This window comes from Hyaloscypha bicolor, assembly GCF_002865645.1.
Source record: "Hyaloscypha bicolor E unplaced genomic scaffold K444scaffold_58, whole genome shotgun sequence".
Lineage (NCBI taxonomy): Eukaryota > Fungi > Ascomycota > Leotiomycetes > Helotiales > Hyaloscyphaceae > Hyaloscypha > Hyaloscypha bicolor.
Genome location: NW_020194560.1, coordinates 995,430 through 1,012,749, shown reverse-complemented (window position 1 = coordinate 1,012,749; position 17,320 = coordinate 995,430). Strand labels below are relative to the sequence as shown.

Genomic DNA, 17,320 nt, shown 5'->3' with positions numbered 1-17,320 from the left:
ACTATATAACCTAAATCTCAAAACCGCTAAAACAATACGATTTTCGACAAGTATAGCCTGCTATATTATACTACTCTAAATATATCCTTATTTAGTATTACTAGTTTCGGATATATTTCTTATAAACTAATAATTTTATATATCTTAACTTATTTTTACTAGTTTTAGATATGTCTTTTACTAACTAGTTATTTCAAATATATTATTTATAACTAATTCTCTAATCTAATATAATTCCGTTCTTTTATATATATTTTATATATATAAAGCTAATTATATATTAATAAGAATAAAAAGAAGAAATAAAGAAATATATAAGTAATAGTATAAGGCTAGTATAATCTTATAAAAATAATTCAGAAGTATTATAGTTAATTATATTATAAATTATTTATACTTAGAAATATAATTTAATTATATATATGAGTCTTATAATAGGTAGTAATAAAGGAACTTAAGTTAGATGTAGTTACGTATACAGAATGCGGTATTTTGGTTACAGGCGATTTTTGGTAGAGTGTATACGTGCCATAAATCAGACATTGAAAACCGGATTCGAAAATCGCTTAATCACTTGATCCTTATCGCTTTCCGTACAAACATCCCTCACAATAACAACCTCACCAAACTCTTCTTAACCAACTTATTAAAGTTAGTAACCAGAAGCATCCCCATTAGAAGATCTTAGATCACGTTCTTGTTTAATATTTGTCGAATATTCGTTTATCCTCACTTCTTACAAACGTTTTGACAGCTCACCAGTCAAGAGTACTCTCATGCCCCAGGACAGGTTGTCTTCATTCAATCACTCCTCCATGGCAACTGGGGGCTTGCAGTCTAAGGTACAAACAAATCGTGCCAAAGGAATGTAGCTATTCCAGTGCAAGTTTGGCATTCCTCCTTCCATCCCCGGTTCAATAGTCAACACAGTCACACCCCAGAGGCATGACCCCTCTTTACTCATTCGTTCCAGAGGATTATATCTCGTACCTTTCCCACTCGTTTCGAACCCGTGCTTTGTCTTCCACCTCGTCATACCTTACATTGCCGCTCTTGTAGGACATATTTCCGATGTGTACCTGGCAAATCACTGCCATATGACAATGCTGCCGGGTATGCGCAGTTGGCGCCAGCCAAGCCCAACAGACACTCAAGATGCAGGGCAGGTGATCTGCGGCTGAAAGCGCCACTCTCCCGGACTGCATCTTCGCTACCAGTGAGCTTCCTGCACTGTGTTCTACGGGACTAATTGTTTCAATAGTGCTTGGCAATGCACCGAAGTTTCTGCATCACACTCGGTTCCAACCCCTTTGCAACACCAGGAACCATTTCAATCATAATACATCTTTCGCAAAACCCATCACCCACCACCCATCACCCGCCACCCCCGCCCCCCAATCCACCACATCAACCAAAAACCAAGAAAGAAAGTATACAAGTACAGATAATGGCCGACGACAGGGAATACTCGGTCGCCGACTGCGAATACAAATACGCCCTCCCCGACGACGGGCCCCTCTCCATCCGTCTCATCCAGATCCAGAAGCGCATCGAGGATGGACACCCTACAGAGAGTAAGATATGATGCGCGTGGTTGATCTCGGCCCCCTACAACTGCTCCCCGGCGAGAGCGCTGAGCCGACGGGACTACCCTTGGTGCGCTTCGACGAGGAGATGAACGTGGAACGGCCAGAGGAGTACATTGGCATCCCGCCGAGCTCGATGCCGAGTAATCATCGGCCTCAGGCTCAGCAGCAACCTGAGAGGAAAGACCGGGGAAGGCTGAGCCGGTTGGTTGCAAAGTAGAAACCCAAGCCGGGAGCCTCAGAGAGAAGACCTCACGCTTTTCCCCCAGTTTGAGGGCGACAACATGATTTGCTCCGGCTGGGTCATCGACACGGTCGACGGGCTCGGTGCGTTGAGCGCGTCGGATATGTCCTCTTTCCTTGGACCGTAATTCAAGGCGGGTGTAGTGCTGCTGCGCTTCCATCCCGACTGGTCAGCCGCAAGGGAGGTTCCAGACTATTACTCCTATCCCAACTCAGAGCCGGCCGTACAAGCGATTCCAGACCAGATCTGGTCGGCGTTTGTCGGGGGGACAGGCACGCACGGCAAGAAGGTGCCGTCGGGTTTCAGCCGCCTGCTGGACTCGTTCCCGGGTCCATCTATCCCAACTCATCTTAGATCTGAACTTGGATAGACTCGTCAACTGACAAACCCAAGAATCATGTCCACGCAACGACGGCTTTCTGTACAAGCGAAACTGGGACTTCCTCCAAGGAAACCGCAACCTCCCCATCGCCGGCAAGCCGCTCTCGTCCTACTTCACCTTCCAGCCCGTCGAGAGCTATTTCGACGCAGCCATCAGCAACCCCGTTGAGCACACGTACCACAAGGTTGCCGAGGCCCATCGCGCCATGGATGCCCGCACCAAGTTCCGACAGCTGATAACGACGTCTAACCGCACCCTGATGGGTCTTGTGCCGGCGTCGACGCAGCAGTGGGATGTGGTGATTATTTTGTGGTACCACAGCCGGCCGTTGATCACGTCAGCCACGATTCCTGATAATGCTCCCGAGGGGAGTAAGGTCTATGTATTTAAGCTCAAGGGCGAGGCGTTTATCCCGGGCGTGATGAACGGGGAGCTGGCTGAATCTGGGGAGTTAGACGCGATGCCGATGAATAGGTTTAAATTTGTCTGAGTGGGGTTGGTCTAGAGGAAGGAGTAGTGAAGGGCATGGTGCACTAATTCCATAGACATATAGGCACTGCTTCGTGTGTGTTCGGGTTCTGCTTAAAGGCTTGGGGGATTGGACTCGCGTCATCCCCAAGTCTTGGGATCATATCTTACTTCGTAACCCGGGGCGTGCAAGTAGGGCTGCTTCCAGCCAGCTTGGAAACCGGCAAGGGCAGGAGTCGAACCCGCAAGGTTGCGCCATTACCAGAGCCGACAAGGGGAGATGATGAGCATACCCAAGCAAAGACAGGGGGGTTCGTGATTAGTTCACTGACCCCAATCACGATGTGCTATGCTATCTCCTGAAACGCCAGAAAGGAGTGATGCTGTGATCAGTGTAGGTAGACGCAGAGTCAAAGGCAAGAGGAAAAGGCCTTTGGTCGGTTGATCTCAAACAAACAGTCCAACATACTTGAATCGGCCTGCTGGCGGCAATGGCAATATACAGCCCCAAATGCGGGTATCCTTTGATGGGGAGCACTGATGCCAATATCAATGTGTAGAGTCTCAGAACTTTTATCGGCCTAGTAGATGCAATGGCAGTGTAGTGTTTGAAATCTGTTGATGAGCGACAATGGCGATATGCAGAGCCCGAGACTTTGAAATCCTTAGGTCGATTCAATAATCGTGATAGAGACATGCGGTTGCAAACGCCGACGGAAGGGAGGAGAGGAGCCGATGTGATTGCACAAGCGGTGGCAGACTCAGCGACAGAGGCAGAGCCGAAGGTTCTTTGCTCTTGACAGCTCTAGATATTCCCACTATGGGCCAGACTTGTGGCTCTTCTAATTAGTCTGCTATAGTACTATTTATAACTAACTTAAATAAAACTTCTGATTTTGCTAACCCCTCGACTTTTACTCTATATTAACTACTTACTAGTACTGTCCTGAGTTTTTTCTTAAAATATATTATTTTCTAAACAATTAAAGTCTTACATTTATTAATTAATTATATTTAATTATATCTTAAGTTAATCTTATATTTTTAGAATTATTAATTAAGGTATTTTTTTATAAAAAAATATTACTTTAAAAATACTAAGCTTTAGAATCTTTAAAATAAGTATTATAAATACTTATTTAATTAAGATTTCAAATATATTAGTAATTTTAATATTTGGCTTTATAATAATAATTACTATTATAGCTTATATAATTTTTAAAGCCTTTAGTATTTAATTCCAATAATAAATAATTATAATACAAATCTTAATCTTTCTATTTTATTTAGTAGTAATTTAATAATAATTGCCTTATAATAGAGCTTTTATCTTTAATTTATATTATTATAAGGTTCTCTTATTATATATAAATATATATTCAAGTAAAATATAAATTAAAATATTATATATAAGTATAAATATTTTTTTTCTTACTTGCTTTTTACTTAATATATCTTTATATTAGTTATTACTTATAACCTAGCTACTCGCAAAATAAGCAACTATGTTAAGTTTACTAAATAGCAAAAAACCCTTTATTCAAGTCAAGCATATCAAATCACTCGAGCCCACTAAAATTTGCTCCTTTTCGTAATACAATGTAGAAAAAATCGCATAAACCAAGGGTGTTTAACTACCTGGTAAGCTTTCTTTTTCGTCTATTCCATGTAAGAACTAATAGGTGAAGTCTCCAGGTTACTCCTTAGAATCCTAAGAGCTTGCTCTGCGGCTCTGATCGTAGCTCCTTGTTTACAAGGGGCTGTTTGAGGGTCTCCAATTTGTTTTCCGTTTACTCGAACTGTGCAACGATAATTGTTTGCTGGTGTTGAATCTGTTCTGTAAGTTACGCTCAGATCGCCAACCATTTCCCCCAACCGGTTTTTTGGGTGCATGACGTCCACATTATCGTGCAATAATCGACGCATAATAGGGAGTATTTTGAGTTTCTCAGCGAGCAGAGAACATTGGAGTACATCTCCATTGCTGTCAGCATACACCGCGCCAAATAAGCTTCGCACGATGTCGGAGAAATATGCGTTGGCCTCCAGATTTGCAAGGTCTTGCCAAGGGTAGGTCATACCCGAGGCTAGTGTAAGTCGAATGCCTTGACAGGTTTCGGTATGCTTTTGGAGGAATTCCGCTCTGTCGGGCGCGATTTCAAAGTGACCAAGCCTCATAAAACTCCATAAAGGGTTTTTTTTTTGGCGCCGTACTTCACAAAATCGACTTGGGCCAGATTCCTGGATATCGTAAAAATCCAGATCTAAAGAAGTGTCGATACAGATAAAAGCCAAAAACCCCTTGTTGATGGTAGCGGCCCGGAGAAGTTGTTGCTGGTTGCTTGAAATCATTTCGGTCCCGGGATATAAAGATTGAACAATAGTCATACTCAGAACACTGCTGCCAAGGACTGCTAATCTTCCATATGAATAGGTTGTCAGGTCTTGTTCACACGAAGGATGTGTCATTGCTTCTGTCAAGATTGAGGTGTTGTGGAACTTGTATCCTAACAACTTTTCCAATGGCCCAAAATGAGGGACTCCAGCCGACTCTCGTCGACCGCAGGCCATCCTTAGAGAACAATCCGCAGGATGTTCTAAGAGCTCTGGTGTGAAGACCTGGGCACACTGGAGAGCTGTTTTGAGCTTCCCTTGTAGATACGCAGTGCCGATTATAGCCTGAACAACATTCGCTATTGCCGTCCTTGAAAGGTATCTTGTTCTTCCAATATCATCAAAATAGATGTCTGGGCTTTTTGGAGATTCCGAAGACCTTTTCTGACAAGACTTAGTAATGATGAACTTATCTAGTCCGGTTTGCAGAGCCATTTTTGATATATGTGCGTTTGAGATGATTAACTTTCTCTTAGCAGAAAGATACCCCTCGTGCCAAGTGGCATGTGCAGCAAATAGTTTGCTCGTGACAAGAAAATCCAATACGGTATCGCCGAGAAAGGCAAGACGAGTATTGTTTGACAGAGCATTGGCAGAGGGCAAGCAGAGGGCTTGTGCAACCAGGTCTACTCTTCGTAAGTGTACGTTGAGGTGGAGTCTGTCCACCATTTCCTCACCCAACAATAGGGTTTCTAGACAATGAATTATGTGTGGCGCAAATTTAGCGAATCGATTGGGATTGTGTAGCCATTTTGTGGCGCTTGTCACTTCTGATTTCTGAGATATAGGGATGGTGACGAGAGGCACCGTTGAACGTGCCCCGGGGTGGCGTTCTAGACCAGCATCACGGGGCACTTCGAAATTTTCAGTCGAAGATTGCCGAATCCATGCTCTAAGCTCATCTTGTGTTATCGGCGGTGTGAATTGGACTAAGAAACCATTGTGGCAGACAGTGATACGAGTGCCGTGGACTTGCCGTAACATTGATCTTGTGCTGGCTTGACATGAACCAAGATGAAAATTGTCCGGATCTGTAATCTCTTCTGAGTCATCGATGCAAATTTCGCACCGGATCCCTTGCTCTGGCAATGGAGACCACGGCAGTGAACATATTTGGGTCGGAAGGGTGAGCTTTGTCGAAAGGACCACTTCGCTTGCGACCCGAACCTTGACGGGATTGAGGTATCTTTTTTTGGTAGTAGCGCTTTTCTTGGCTATGTCAAGCCACGGATTGTGTTGTTGTTGAATCTTAACCATGGAAGATAAATCTTCTGCGGATTTCGTCTCTTCGAACACATCTCCTGGCATCAATGGCAATAGATTATCATTCAATAAACCAGCTTTGTACAGTGCCACATAGGCTTGCAATGCTGCATCTTTGGCTGCCATATTCTCCTTTTGCCAGCTACGGAGCGATGATGCTTGACGAACCGAGGGATGAACTGAGTTTGGAAGTGTCACAAATCCCCGGATGCGACCTGTCAATTCCGTTTGGTAGGTGAATGTTGGGCGGCTATGAGCGTAGCGATAGACAGGCAATGTTGCACAGAAATGGTGTAAATGTCCTACAGCATCGTCTAGAGTGAGTCTCGCCCTGGGGAAGTTAGCCATGTAAGAGGCCTTTGTGAATTTTTACCAACCCAGTCGATTCAACTCTCAAAGTCATAGAGTCGTCCTCGATCTCATCAAGAAGTCTGCCCTCTTCATCATCTAACTGTCGTGACTCTCTCATATACTCCTCAACCATCTTAGACTCCATTCTCTCCCAGGCTGCTCCCAGATCTGCATTATCACCCAAAGATAGCAAGATCATGAATGTAGACTTCTCATGTCTTGCTCTGCCCCGCCTTTGAATGAACGACTTCAAATTTGGCGGCTTGTTGAAACAGATGACTACATTGCATGCTGATACGTCAATGCCCTCCTCGAGGGCGCTGGTGGCGATGATAATATTTTTGCTGCCTTCACGAAAGTTCTTTAGTACTTCCTTCTGGCATTTCTGATCCAGGAGATCGGCCAATTCCGTTTTTCTACTTTGATTTGTCGAGGTACCTACGAATGTACCGCTGCTGAAGAGATCCTTCGTTTCGGGGTGTTGTGAGAGAAGTTGGCAAAGTGCAATGGCAGTCACTCGCTGCTTGACAAATATAAGGCCACGGAAATCCTTTTTATAAGCACTTTTCAAGAATTGAAAGAGAGAGTCACATTTATTTGAGATCTTTTGGAGTGACGGAGGGTTTAGGGACTCGGCAACTCGAATTTGCCCTAGCGTATTGAGGATGTGGATCCTTTCTTCATCTTTCCAGTCGAGGCGTGCATTTTGTTGTGAATGCATACATGATGTTGCCCGAGAGATTGTGGCGGTAATATAGTAGTCAGAAGCCCAGGCTCCAAGTTCTTGTTGAATATATCGAGACCGAGCAGAGAACCTCTTTAGCTGTTCTTGTGCGGAAGTGCTCCAATTTCGCACTCTCAGAGAGCTTGTAGAGAGCCCGGCGATTTCTTCTGCTGATAGGAGACAAAGTTTGTACTTCGACCATTGGTTTTCGGCGTCTTGGACACGGTCGAGTAGCAATTCCAATATAGAAGACCTTGTTTTGGAGCTAAGACAATCTTCAGAGTAGACAATTTCGACCAGCTCAGGAACGTGGACATGCCGGGTCAACTCCTGTCGGTTGATGCGAGGAGTCTTGGTGACTGAATCCAAATTAACCTCGATGACTCTTTGGTGCAATAAGTTAGTGAATACCATAGATTATACATCGAAGGAAAACTCAGCGCGTGGAGTTCAACCTACCGAAGATCTTTCGGTTTTGACCTTACAATGGGGCTGGCAGTCAAGCCTAGAATCTTGGGTCTGGAATTTAAACCCAACTCTGCCCCCCGGTGGTGATAGTATCCCTTCATAATCTTGTTGGCGGGATGGTTACCGACACAGTGGTGCGCTGTCGGGTCATATGATTAACCGAGTTGGAAAGCAAGAAGGATGCTCACCTTCATCAAATATCAAGAGTGCCAACTTTGCCATGACTACGAATCCATGACTTAACGCATCAGCCAAAACTGCATGCGTAGATACTACTATCCGCGCTCCAGAGAGTGCAGTATCCCAGATATGCTGCGAGCTCCATCGGTCGACATTGTCACGACCCAACAATAGCCTTATTCCTACCGTTGGTAGGTGAAGAGAGAGGACGCTGTATTGTTGTTCGCAAAGTGAAACGGTTGGAGCCAAGAACCATATTATCTAGTAATTATCAGTAGCAGTAGTGAGTGCAGATGGGCAGATATAGATAACCTGTGAAGCGTGACAGATTTCAAGTTCTGCAGAAATGCGTAGTACGGCTCTACCATGGCAATTGAAATTAGTTATGTTGTGTCCTTTCACCAGAGTTAGACCTACATTTGAGTCTTCCCACTTCCGGTGTCCATCTGTTAATTCGTCAACACTCATCTCTTCGAGCCCATGGCTTCACTGACAGCAACGATGATGTTTCCTTTAAGACTTTCTTCCAACATCTCTAACTGATAAGCCCGGGGGCGTATATTTGTCTCTGCAAGTAGTCCCAGCGTGGCCATCTTTCGGATAGTTTCGTCTATAAGGTGTGTAAACAAACTAATAAGAAGTATAAACTTCTTGATAATCAGAATCATTAATCGAAAACACTCTCCAAAAGAGATCGCTGGTCAAGATGACATAAAATTCCTATTAAATGGGGCTGGAAAATTAGGAACACATTCCGAATCCAAAAATTCAACCTAAATTTCTAATCTTAGATCTGGTTCACGAAAATGCTCACTCATCAACACAGCCTCGCGAATCATTATGGAGCACGAACTACATAAGGATAGCTATGCAGAAATTGACACCAATGAAGTTCGCCTCACTCGCAGAAGCCTCTTATAGGTCTTAGGAAATTGTAAGCTACTCGACCTTAATTGGATGAAAACTCGTTAGACAGCCTCACTTTTGAGGCCCACTGGAGGCCGACTGGCGCCCTCAGAATTCGGTTTGCTTCTTCTCGATTCTCTCATTGTTATTGGTATTGCGGGGTTTAAGGGGGTGATGCTCGATCGTATGGGTGGGTAAACCTGGGTCTCGCATCAGAATGTCAACCCAATACCAAACTTATTGCCTTAATATGAGTGTTCATTGCAGCCGCCGAACAGAGTGAAAAGACTATATACTGTGCAAAAGGTAGAGACGGAACGCATCTGAAGGTGAGATACTGCAATTTTTAATTTTTAGATCAGCGACAAGGTTACTGACCGAACAGCTGTGCATCCAATGAATCCAGCTCATGCCACCGGCTATCGATCAGCAGGAAAGCAATCTGGCAATGCCAAGACCGTTAGGTATTTCTCCGATACGGCATAAGGTAACTAGGAGGTTTTACGAACCACTATTACTCCTTCACGCCCTTAGTCCGATACGGGGGGAAAGAATCAAATCCGAGATAATCTCCGATGATCCAGAATCAAATCATATCCAGCTCCGACGGTCTTTCACAAACGCCATCGCCTACATCTGTGCCTACCGAAAGGGGCCTGACCACGTCGCTGCAGCCGCTCTAGAGAAGACCCCCCAGGGTGTTGTAGTCTGGCTCTGCGCTAACGCCGATGTTGAAGAGGGGGTCGTCACTTTCTTGAAGGGGGTTTTGGCATGCGTGTATCGAGTTGTCGAGAAAGACAGTATGGAGGACTTACACCAGGAAGCTTCACTGGCAACCCAAAGGCTTGCATCTATGATTGTCGATTTTCAAGCTCCAAGACTCAATGCGTACCGTGCAGAGATTATCAAATCATGCATTCTTCCTTGCCATGAACTCATGACAGGCTACGTTAGGGGCAACGGTAAGTTTAGCATTGCCAGGGTGTGTTGTCATTATTTCGCTAAAGCTTGGCAGGAGCTACGGACAGAGACAGGAGTGCACTCGAGGTTAACAACTTGCAACAGTGGCTCAGGAAATACTTTGGCGATGACACTGGAGGATGTACAGGACCAAGTCTCTTCGACTTATCCAAAGCTTGCTATGACATTAGACACACTCAGTACTTGAAGACTGTTAGCATGTTTGCTGGGCAAGGGCGGACACGGCACGAAACATTTGAACGGCTTTATAAACTACTCGGCAAACTTGGGAAGCCTCTCAAGTCCTCAAAGACACTAACCGAAGCGGCAACAAAGCTTGCGCAAGACTTTGCTCAGGGATTTACTGTGAAAACAGTACGCTCGTCAGTACCACAACAACTTCCCTTCCGAGGCAAGAAGGAAGCAACGATAGAGCGCACTGTTCATCGTATGTTTTCGGATTCTTCAAAGAAAGCCGAGTTCATGGAACGGCTCAGGTCGCTCGTGTCTCCGGAAGAAAAGGAAATAGACAGCTTTCTGCAACGTGAACGAGCTACTAAGACGAGAGTTCACGCCGAATTGCTCCTTATCGATCATTTCGAACGAAATTCTTGCAACTTTCTGGGCCAGGGCGAGAAATACATTGGCTGCAGCAAGCCAGCATGCTATTTATGCCACATGTATATCACCCACCACCCAAGCCATTACGCAATTCCGGCTAGTCACAACAAAGTCTATGTTGCTTGGCGTCCCCCTGATGTCTATATTCGGGAACCTGGAGCTTTCCGTTTATTGCAGGTACAGGAAAGAATTCTATTGCGGATGATCGACTTAGTCCGTAAGGACTTGTTTTCTGAGATAAAGAGTCACAACATGCGATTGCCATACCACACCGATTCTACAACTGGAATAACAACGACATTAGAATCAATGCGATTGGGCGAGACAGACACACCTCCAGTTGCGTACCCAGGTGATCTCGGTATTTTATCCTCCATTCCATCACTCTATAACATCACTAAACATCCAATCTAGAACAATCAATACTGAGCTTGCGAGAACTAAACGAAGATGTTGAAGTAAGCACTTCTGAGGATGAGGATAATCAAGGCGGAGTTCCAATTTAATCCCCACCTTACTATTGTATAGAGGGAGGCTAATCCATGAACGGATTTGAGAATGGTTTCGAATGCCTGGCGGCTGACACAGAAGAGCATAATTTGAGGCGAAGAATGAATCTTATTAACGAAAACTATTACTGCATTTAGTTTGAAAATTTTCTTTCTTTCTTTAGCTTAGTTATTAATTTAGTAATATAGCATTTTAAAAGCTTTATAAAGATCAAATCTTCTTAAAAATATATTATTAAATACTAATTTTTTATTTTAATATTAAGTAAAATATTTTGGCTTATTTAAGCTTAATTCTATATTATTATAAAGTACTTATTTAATTTATTAGAGTTAAGTTATAATATATTATAAATTTTAAAACAAATTTTTATTAATATCTTTTTAAAACTAGTTTTAATAATAATTAAAGTAAAGCAAAAAATATAAAGTACTTTTCTAATTAATTAGAATTAGAATGCAAAACGAAGTATATATAAGAAAATATATATTAAAGCTAATTATTTCTTACTAATTAGTAAGCTCGCTTATATTTATAAGTATTTAGGGGCATTTAGTATTTATTAAGCTATTAGAACACTTTTAATAAGCTTATAAAGGCTTATAAAATACTAGAGCTAGTTATAAGAAGATTAAAATAAGACTTTATAAGGCATTTAATAGCCTTTATAAAACAATGCCTTGTATTTCTAATACTTTATATTATTATCTTTATATATTATATTTTATAGATTATTATTATTAAAAGAAATAGCTTTATTTTTACAAGATTTGAACTCGATATAATAATGGAAGATTCGGGTAATGACTGCCGTTTATAAAGTAATTAAGCTATAAATTAAAAAAAGGGGGTTCTTGTATAAAAGTCAAGGTGGCTTAAAAACCAATATAGTCGTTTATGTAATTGTTCTACAATGGCCGAGATGTAGTATTAGCGGGCTTTAAAGTGCATCTTCAGTTGGGAGGAATCTGGCTACCGTATTGTCAAGGAGATGAAATGTCTTTTTTTGGTCTGCTAAGAATAAAAGCGTTGTTGGTTGTTGGTTGTTGGTTGTTGGCTCACGAGGTGAGGTAAGGCTACGCGTTCTGTTGAAATTAGGGGCCTGAGACCCCTAATAGGCTTAGTAAGCCTTGGAACCGAACGCCATGGGGCTGTGCACTAGCTTAATACCCTGTCCGGCCGGAATACCCTGTATAGCCGGAATGCCCTGTATAGCTGGAATCGGTTTAGCTGGCATAGGGGTTTAGTGCATGTGATTTAGGGGGTTCAGGGCTATATATACGGGCTACTTACCACTGTAGAACAGCAGTCAATTCAGTACGTTTTACTTGGTTTACATTGCAAGCACGTGACCCTAGCTTCTTTATTTAGCTCGTTCAACACGTTCTATCTATAGCCAGTGGGAAGATGCCCGAGCTATCGTATTAAGGTTTCAGAGTATACTTTAAACTAAAAGGAATCTGGCCACTGGTGTTGTCAAGTAAAAGGAATATCTTTTTTTAGTCTGCTAGGAATAAAAATGCTGTTGGTTTTTGGTTTACAGGGCAAGGCTACGGGCTGATTTAGCGACGATGCTGCAACTATAATTTTTTTCGCAAAATCAAAATTACGATGAATCGCGATTTATTTAATGGCCACATTTTATATGGAAAACACACCTAATTATGGCCAAATACGCAACTCCCATGTATCATAGTCAAATGTATCCAGTAGTATTACTCTGTTCTCGCTTTTTTGAACTGCCCCCGATTATCCCTACGCCTATTCCCCGGCCTATAATCACCATCCCCTGGTAATTCCTTCTCTCTATCGTCAAGATCTGAATTATCGTCGTTATCGCTTGATATAATTACCTCCCGCTTCCTCTTTAATATAGACTTTAGAGGACGTTGAGTGGGTGGAGCGGGAGCGGGAGCGAACGCTAGTAAAAACGTCAGATCTACTAGTATATTTAAATCTATTAACTTACTAGGTATAGAAGCAGGAGCAGGAGCAGGAGCAGGAGTAGGATCAGGAGTAGGAGCAGGAGCAGGAGAAACCGTAATTCTAGCTTCTAGCGTAGGCATATCGTCGTCTGAATTAAAATCGTCAGAATTCAGGTCGTTACCTGACCAATTCTTTAAAGGAGCAACCTTCTCCCATATAGCTTCGATCTGTTAATTAGGAGTCGAAGCAGGTAAAGAAGATGCCGTAGATATAACTGTAGATATAGATACTACGTTAGGGGTGGTATCGGGAGAGTCTCCTAATAGGGGGCTAAAATCTAGGAGGTAAGGCATCTCTCTATCCCTTCTTTCACGCTCATCCTGAATCTCGTCGTCTCTTGCCTGAATTTTATTAATATCTTAATTAAATACAAGATAAATATGCTTTGGCGTTCTCTTATTTAATTAGCTAAAGTAGGATAATAAGCCGTTAATAGTATTTTCAGCTCCATATATTAGATTAGTCACATGGTCGATCCTCTTGTTTTTGTCCTTTGGCCATACCTGATTATATTAGTACTAATTATATTAGGATACTAATAAACAATAGCTTACTTTAGTAGCAAAAGACACCCTATTTGCGCGTTCCAAGATCGTGATCCATTAATTAAGCTCCCAGTCTTCAAGTAACGGAATTGACGATAAAAAAGCCTTGGCTAAATACATAGCGAACTCCTTATATAATAGTTCTTGACTATAATAAAGTACCATATTAGCAAAGAGGTATGTATTTCTATAAATAAGCTTTACGTACGTATTAAACTATTCTACTATCTATAGCTCAATTTGAATATTTTGAGCCTCCCGATACTCTTCTAAGCTAAGGAACTTCTTTGTGATTAAAACAGGTATACTCCTCCCAGTAAAGCTACTCTCTAGTTCTTCTATTTCATATATACGTAGTATAATAGAAATAAGGACCTTATATCGTTTTTCGATAATAGGAGCAGGAGGGATCGGCGATTTACCCTTACTAAAAGCCCTTACACGTGCCCCCTGGCCGAGAGTAAGGGAACCAAGGGCTTTACCCCTTTTAAGGGCTGAACCTAATAAAATTAGTATTAATATAGGAGTTAAATAGATAGATACGCACTTTCGCCCTGAGCTTCCTGATAGAAATTACCACGTAATCGCTCTAAACGCTCGAGCTTAGCCTGCTGTCTCCTCTCACGTGCTTCTGATTCAAGGACCTCCTCTGAGAGATCCATGCCCGGGGGGTAGTAAAAAGGATAGGAATTAGCTGAGATATTGACCCCTTGGTCTCTTAATAGCTGGGCGGTAGTATTCTGAAGTTGAGTTTGACTAGAAAATGGTATACCATCTAATGCAATAGTCGGTGTAGCTGAAGTAGGAGTAATAGGAGCAGGAGAAGGAGTAGCTGGGTTAATCGCACCACATAATGGACACTTTACCATAGAGGGGGGGTGTGGTGCCTCCCGTACAAAACAAGAGTTCCATAGATTAAGATTATCCATTGAAAACGTTTGGGGATAATATAATAAGGATCTGATTTATAATTAAATATTAGAAGGAGGGTATAGCTAATAAATCTATAGTTTAGTAAATGGTGGTGTGAAGTCAAGTAGCAGGATAGAACTATAATATATTAATATTATTTTAACCCTTTAGCCCATGCCCCTATAACTTTTTCCCTAGGGAATTTATGTATTAGAGACTTATTTTGGAGGTTATTAATAGTGGCGTATTACTAATATATAAAAAGGAGTAAATGGAAGGACTACAAGGGATGCCCCTTAGCACAAGTTAAATTCGGACATATTTTATTTATCCCTAGCATTATTCCTATATAAACTATGGTTTCCTATACTAGGGGCTATAGAATATTAAGTAAGGGGCTATAGAAATTAAGGGGGGGAAACTAAATTCCATATAAAAAGAGACATTTTCACTAAATATGTCTTGTAATCACTTCAAAAGTTCTCAAGAACTATTAATTTAATAGAGCTAGTATTAACGGAGAATTTGATCTATACTATGGACTCCTTACTACTAAAATAACAAGTTAATAAAATAATTATAGGGGGTGTGGAAAATAAAGGGGCAAGGGTCGATTTTCTGACGAGGTAAATCATGTGACCTTTTGACATTAAACCACCTGTAACTATGTGAATTTAACTAATTAAGCAGATTACTATTAGCTTCTGTAATTAATTGCTTTACCAAAAATTAATGTTTTTAGCTAGTTCTTTCTTTAGGATATATATTAATATGTCCCTGTTTAGCCTCTCTGAGGCCGGGTAAACCGACTAATATTTACAGGAGGAATTTCTAGATTATCCTCCTCCTCTGCTTCAGGCTCAGATACGTATCCATTATCCATAAACTGTCTATACTCTTGACTATTTATGACCCAATTGCCATTTGCCCTATTAAAAGTAATACTATCTATAGTAAATCTAGTATCCTCCGCATTATCTTCAACCTCCGCTTCATCGTCAGAGCCAATATAGGTGAGATCTTTATCTCTATAGCTAGCGTCTCTCCCTTTATTAATGAACTAAATGCTATCTTGATTATTATAATCCTTTAGCCTTGCCTCTTCTAGTCCCACAGCTACCTCTGGTAATGGATTCCAATTATATATACCCTTAGGTATTAATAAAAGCCCTAGCTTTGGACAAGTATTCTTCGTATTAATTAGGTGGTCGCTAATTGACTCCCTTAGATATATATACGTACTCAGGTGGTTCAGATCCCTATTCGAGTCACGTGTAGACTCCGTAATTGGGAGTATAAAGCCGGCATTCTTAAGCTCTTGCTCACACCACTCAAGTGTAACCTCCGGTAAATATGCGTCTTTATTATAGCTAGCATATCCTTCACGTAGCTCGTTCAGTTTATCGATATTAATAGGAATCCCGTAGTCCCTGACCCCTATCTGCTCTGAAAACATGTAGTTCTGGAATGGTTGACCAGGGACGATATGTGGACGATTAGGCTGTTTCCTAATTAAATGGATATTCCAAACCCGGACGAACTCCTTAGTTTGCTCCCGTATAATAGGTAAATAGACGAAAAGCATAGCGATATAGTCAGGGAGAAGTTTGCGGGAGTAAAGCCTTTGAGAGCGTAGTTACTTGAAAAATATCTTTTATTTATTTAGCATGCCCTATATAATATTAGCTAATTAAATAAGTCTATATGGGATTAGTATAGATAAATTACCTTCGCAACTTGCCCCCACCATGCCTCAATTCGTTAATTAGCTGTACTAGTCCCGAACTAATAGAGATCTGAGAACTGATATGGATTAATACCCCTTGTTTGGCACGTCGCTTTATAGAGGATATAATGGGCATTAGTAATTATGGGTGTTTCGCATCCTCTATCCGATCGAATATGGAGCGGAATAACCTCCATTTCGTCTACCAAGTCAAGGTATTGCACTAGGATAGTAACCTGGAAAGTGGTATAAGTAAGTGTATATTAGTATAATATTAATTAGCCTAAAGGAGAATGTGGTGTGGAGATTCAGGGGGTTTATCGCCTAAATTAAGGGTTTTTCAAATAACTAGTTCTCTATAATACTACAGAATTATATAGCCGGAATCACGACTAAGTGAATTTTGGCATTTTCAAGGGGATGTATTCATACCGAATTAGGAAATATTACTACTTATAGCATAACCATTTGAGATTCCAATATAAATCCAAGGTACGAACCGTGAGTAGGCATCAATACCAGCATATATCTCAATCCCACAAAATCGTAGCTAAGTAAACGGATTAGTAGTTATTGAGATAATGATTTTTGAAGTTAAGTATATGCTGTACTTACCTTGCAATAGCTATCGATAGACCAAACAAAGTTCGGCCCATGAATATTATATTCCTCCCTAGCTGCCTTCATCTCTTCCGAGCAACGTTATATACTTTCTGGATCAATTTCCTGCATTACAGAAGCTATTCTATTCCTAGAAAACTTCTGGCCATCCCCTAGGGAGTTAAGATAAGTATATAGAAGCCGGCAGCCATAACTTCTAGTATTGCCTTGTGGGCCTTTATCCACTGTGTGTTGCTTGAGGATATGGCGAAGTTGCTCCTTTTCTAGCTTAACTTGCGAATTAAGCATTCGACGTCAAAGGCCCATAGCCCGGCGAGCTTATTGTAATAGTCATAGATTAGGAATGTCATATCCTAAGCTCCGGAGGTTGGTAAGTATATTGGCATTAGTCATATGGATATCACAAAAGAACCAGGCGATAAGACCCTTCACCTGCGGCGAAGGATCAAATATCGAACGTTTAGAGGGCGTTT

The 17,320-nt window shown here is 41.6% G+C and overlaps 4 protein-coding genes across 4 annotated transcripts; 2 read left to right on the top strand and 2 right to left on the bottom strand.

Moving 5' to 3' along the window:
• Window positions 1–1,870: 1,870 nt before the first annotated feature.
• Window positions 1,871–2,816, top strand: K444DRAFT_663114 (uncharacterized protein; the record flags this gene model as incomplete). Its single annotated transcript, XM_024886787.1, has 2 exons — window positions 1,871–1,913; window positions 2,224–2,816. The coding sequence occupies 2 exons, from the start codon at window positions 1,871–1,873 to the stop codon at window positions 2,700–2,702; spliced, it is 522 nt and encodes a 173-aa protein (XP_024737675.1). The 3' UTR covers window positions 2,703–2,816.
• Window positions 2,817–4,339: 1,523 nt separating this feature from the next.
• K444DRAFT_527973 (P-loop containing nucleoside triphosphate hydrolase protein) lies at window positions 4,340–8,653 on the bottom strand (the record flags this gene model as incomplete). Its single annotated transcript, XM_024874675.1, has 7 exons — window positions 4,340–6,668; window positions 6,715–7,797; window positions 7,872–8,019; window positions 8,069–8,321; window positions 8,373–8,421; window positions 8,478–8,506; window positions 8,555–8,653. The coding sequence occupies 7 exons, from the start codon at window positions 8,651–8,653 to the stop codon at window positions 4,340–4,342; spliced, it is 3,990 nt and encodes a 1,329-aa protein (XP_024737674.1).
• Window positions 8,654–9,414: 761 nt separating this feature from the next.
• On the top strand, window positions 9,415–11,151 carry K444DRAFT_721229 (uncharacterized protein; the record flags this gene model as incomplete). The annotated part of the gene is made up of 2 exons (XM_024888516.1): window positions 9,415–9,932; window positions 10,004–11,151. The coding sequence occupies 2 exons, from the start codon at window positions 9,415–9,417 to the stop codon at window positions 10,959–10,961; spliced, it is 1,476 nt and encodes a 491-aa protein (XP_024737673.1). The 3' UTR covers window positions 10,962–11,151.
• Window positions 11,152–15,635: 4,484 nt separating this feature from the next.
• On the bottom strand, window positions 15,636–17,027 carry K444DRAFT_721226 (uncharacterized protein). The gene is made up of 5 exons (XM_024888515.1): window positions 16,842–17,027; window positions 16,677–16,776; window positions 16,287–16,449; window positions 15,984–16,122; window positions 15,636–15,842 (listed from the first exon to the last, which is right to left on the bottom strand). Coding segments are annotated over exons 1-4 (336 nt in total). The 5' UTR covers window positions 16,914–17,027; the 3' UTR covers window positions 15,636–15,842; window positions 15,984–16,121.
• Between the last annotated feature and the right edge of the window lie 293 nt (window positions 17,028–17,320).

Bases quoted from the DNA above. Each gene is read 5' to 3' on its own strand.
- K444DRAFT_721226 (XM_024888515.1), bottom strand. From the start codon at position 16,913: ATGAAGGCAGCTAGGGAGGAATATAATATTCATGGGCCGAACTTTGTT. The intron at 16,777-16,841 runs GTAAGTACAGCA...CCGTTTACTTAG, and splicing joins CTATCGATAGCTATTGCAAG to CTACGATTTTGTGGGATTGA. The intron at 16,450-16,676 runs GTAATATTTCCT...TTACTATCCTAG, and splicing joins AAATGGTTATGCTATAAGTA to TGCAATACCTTGACTTGGTA.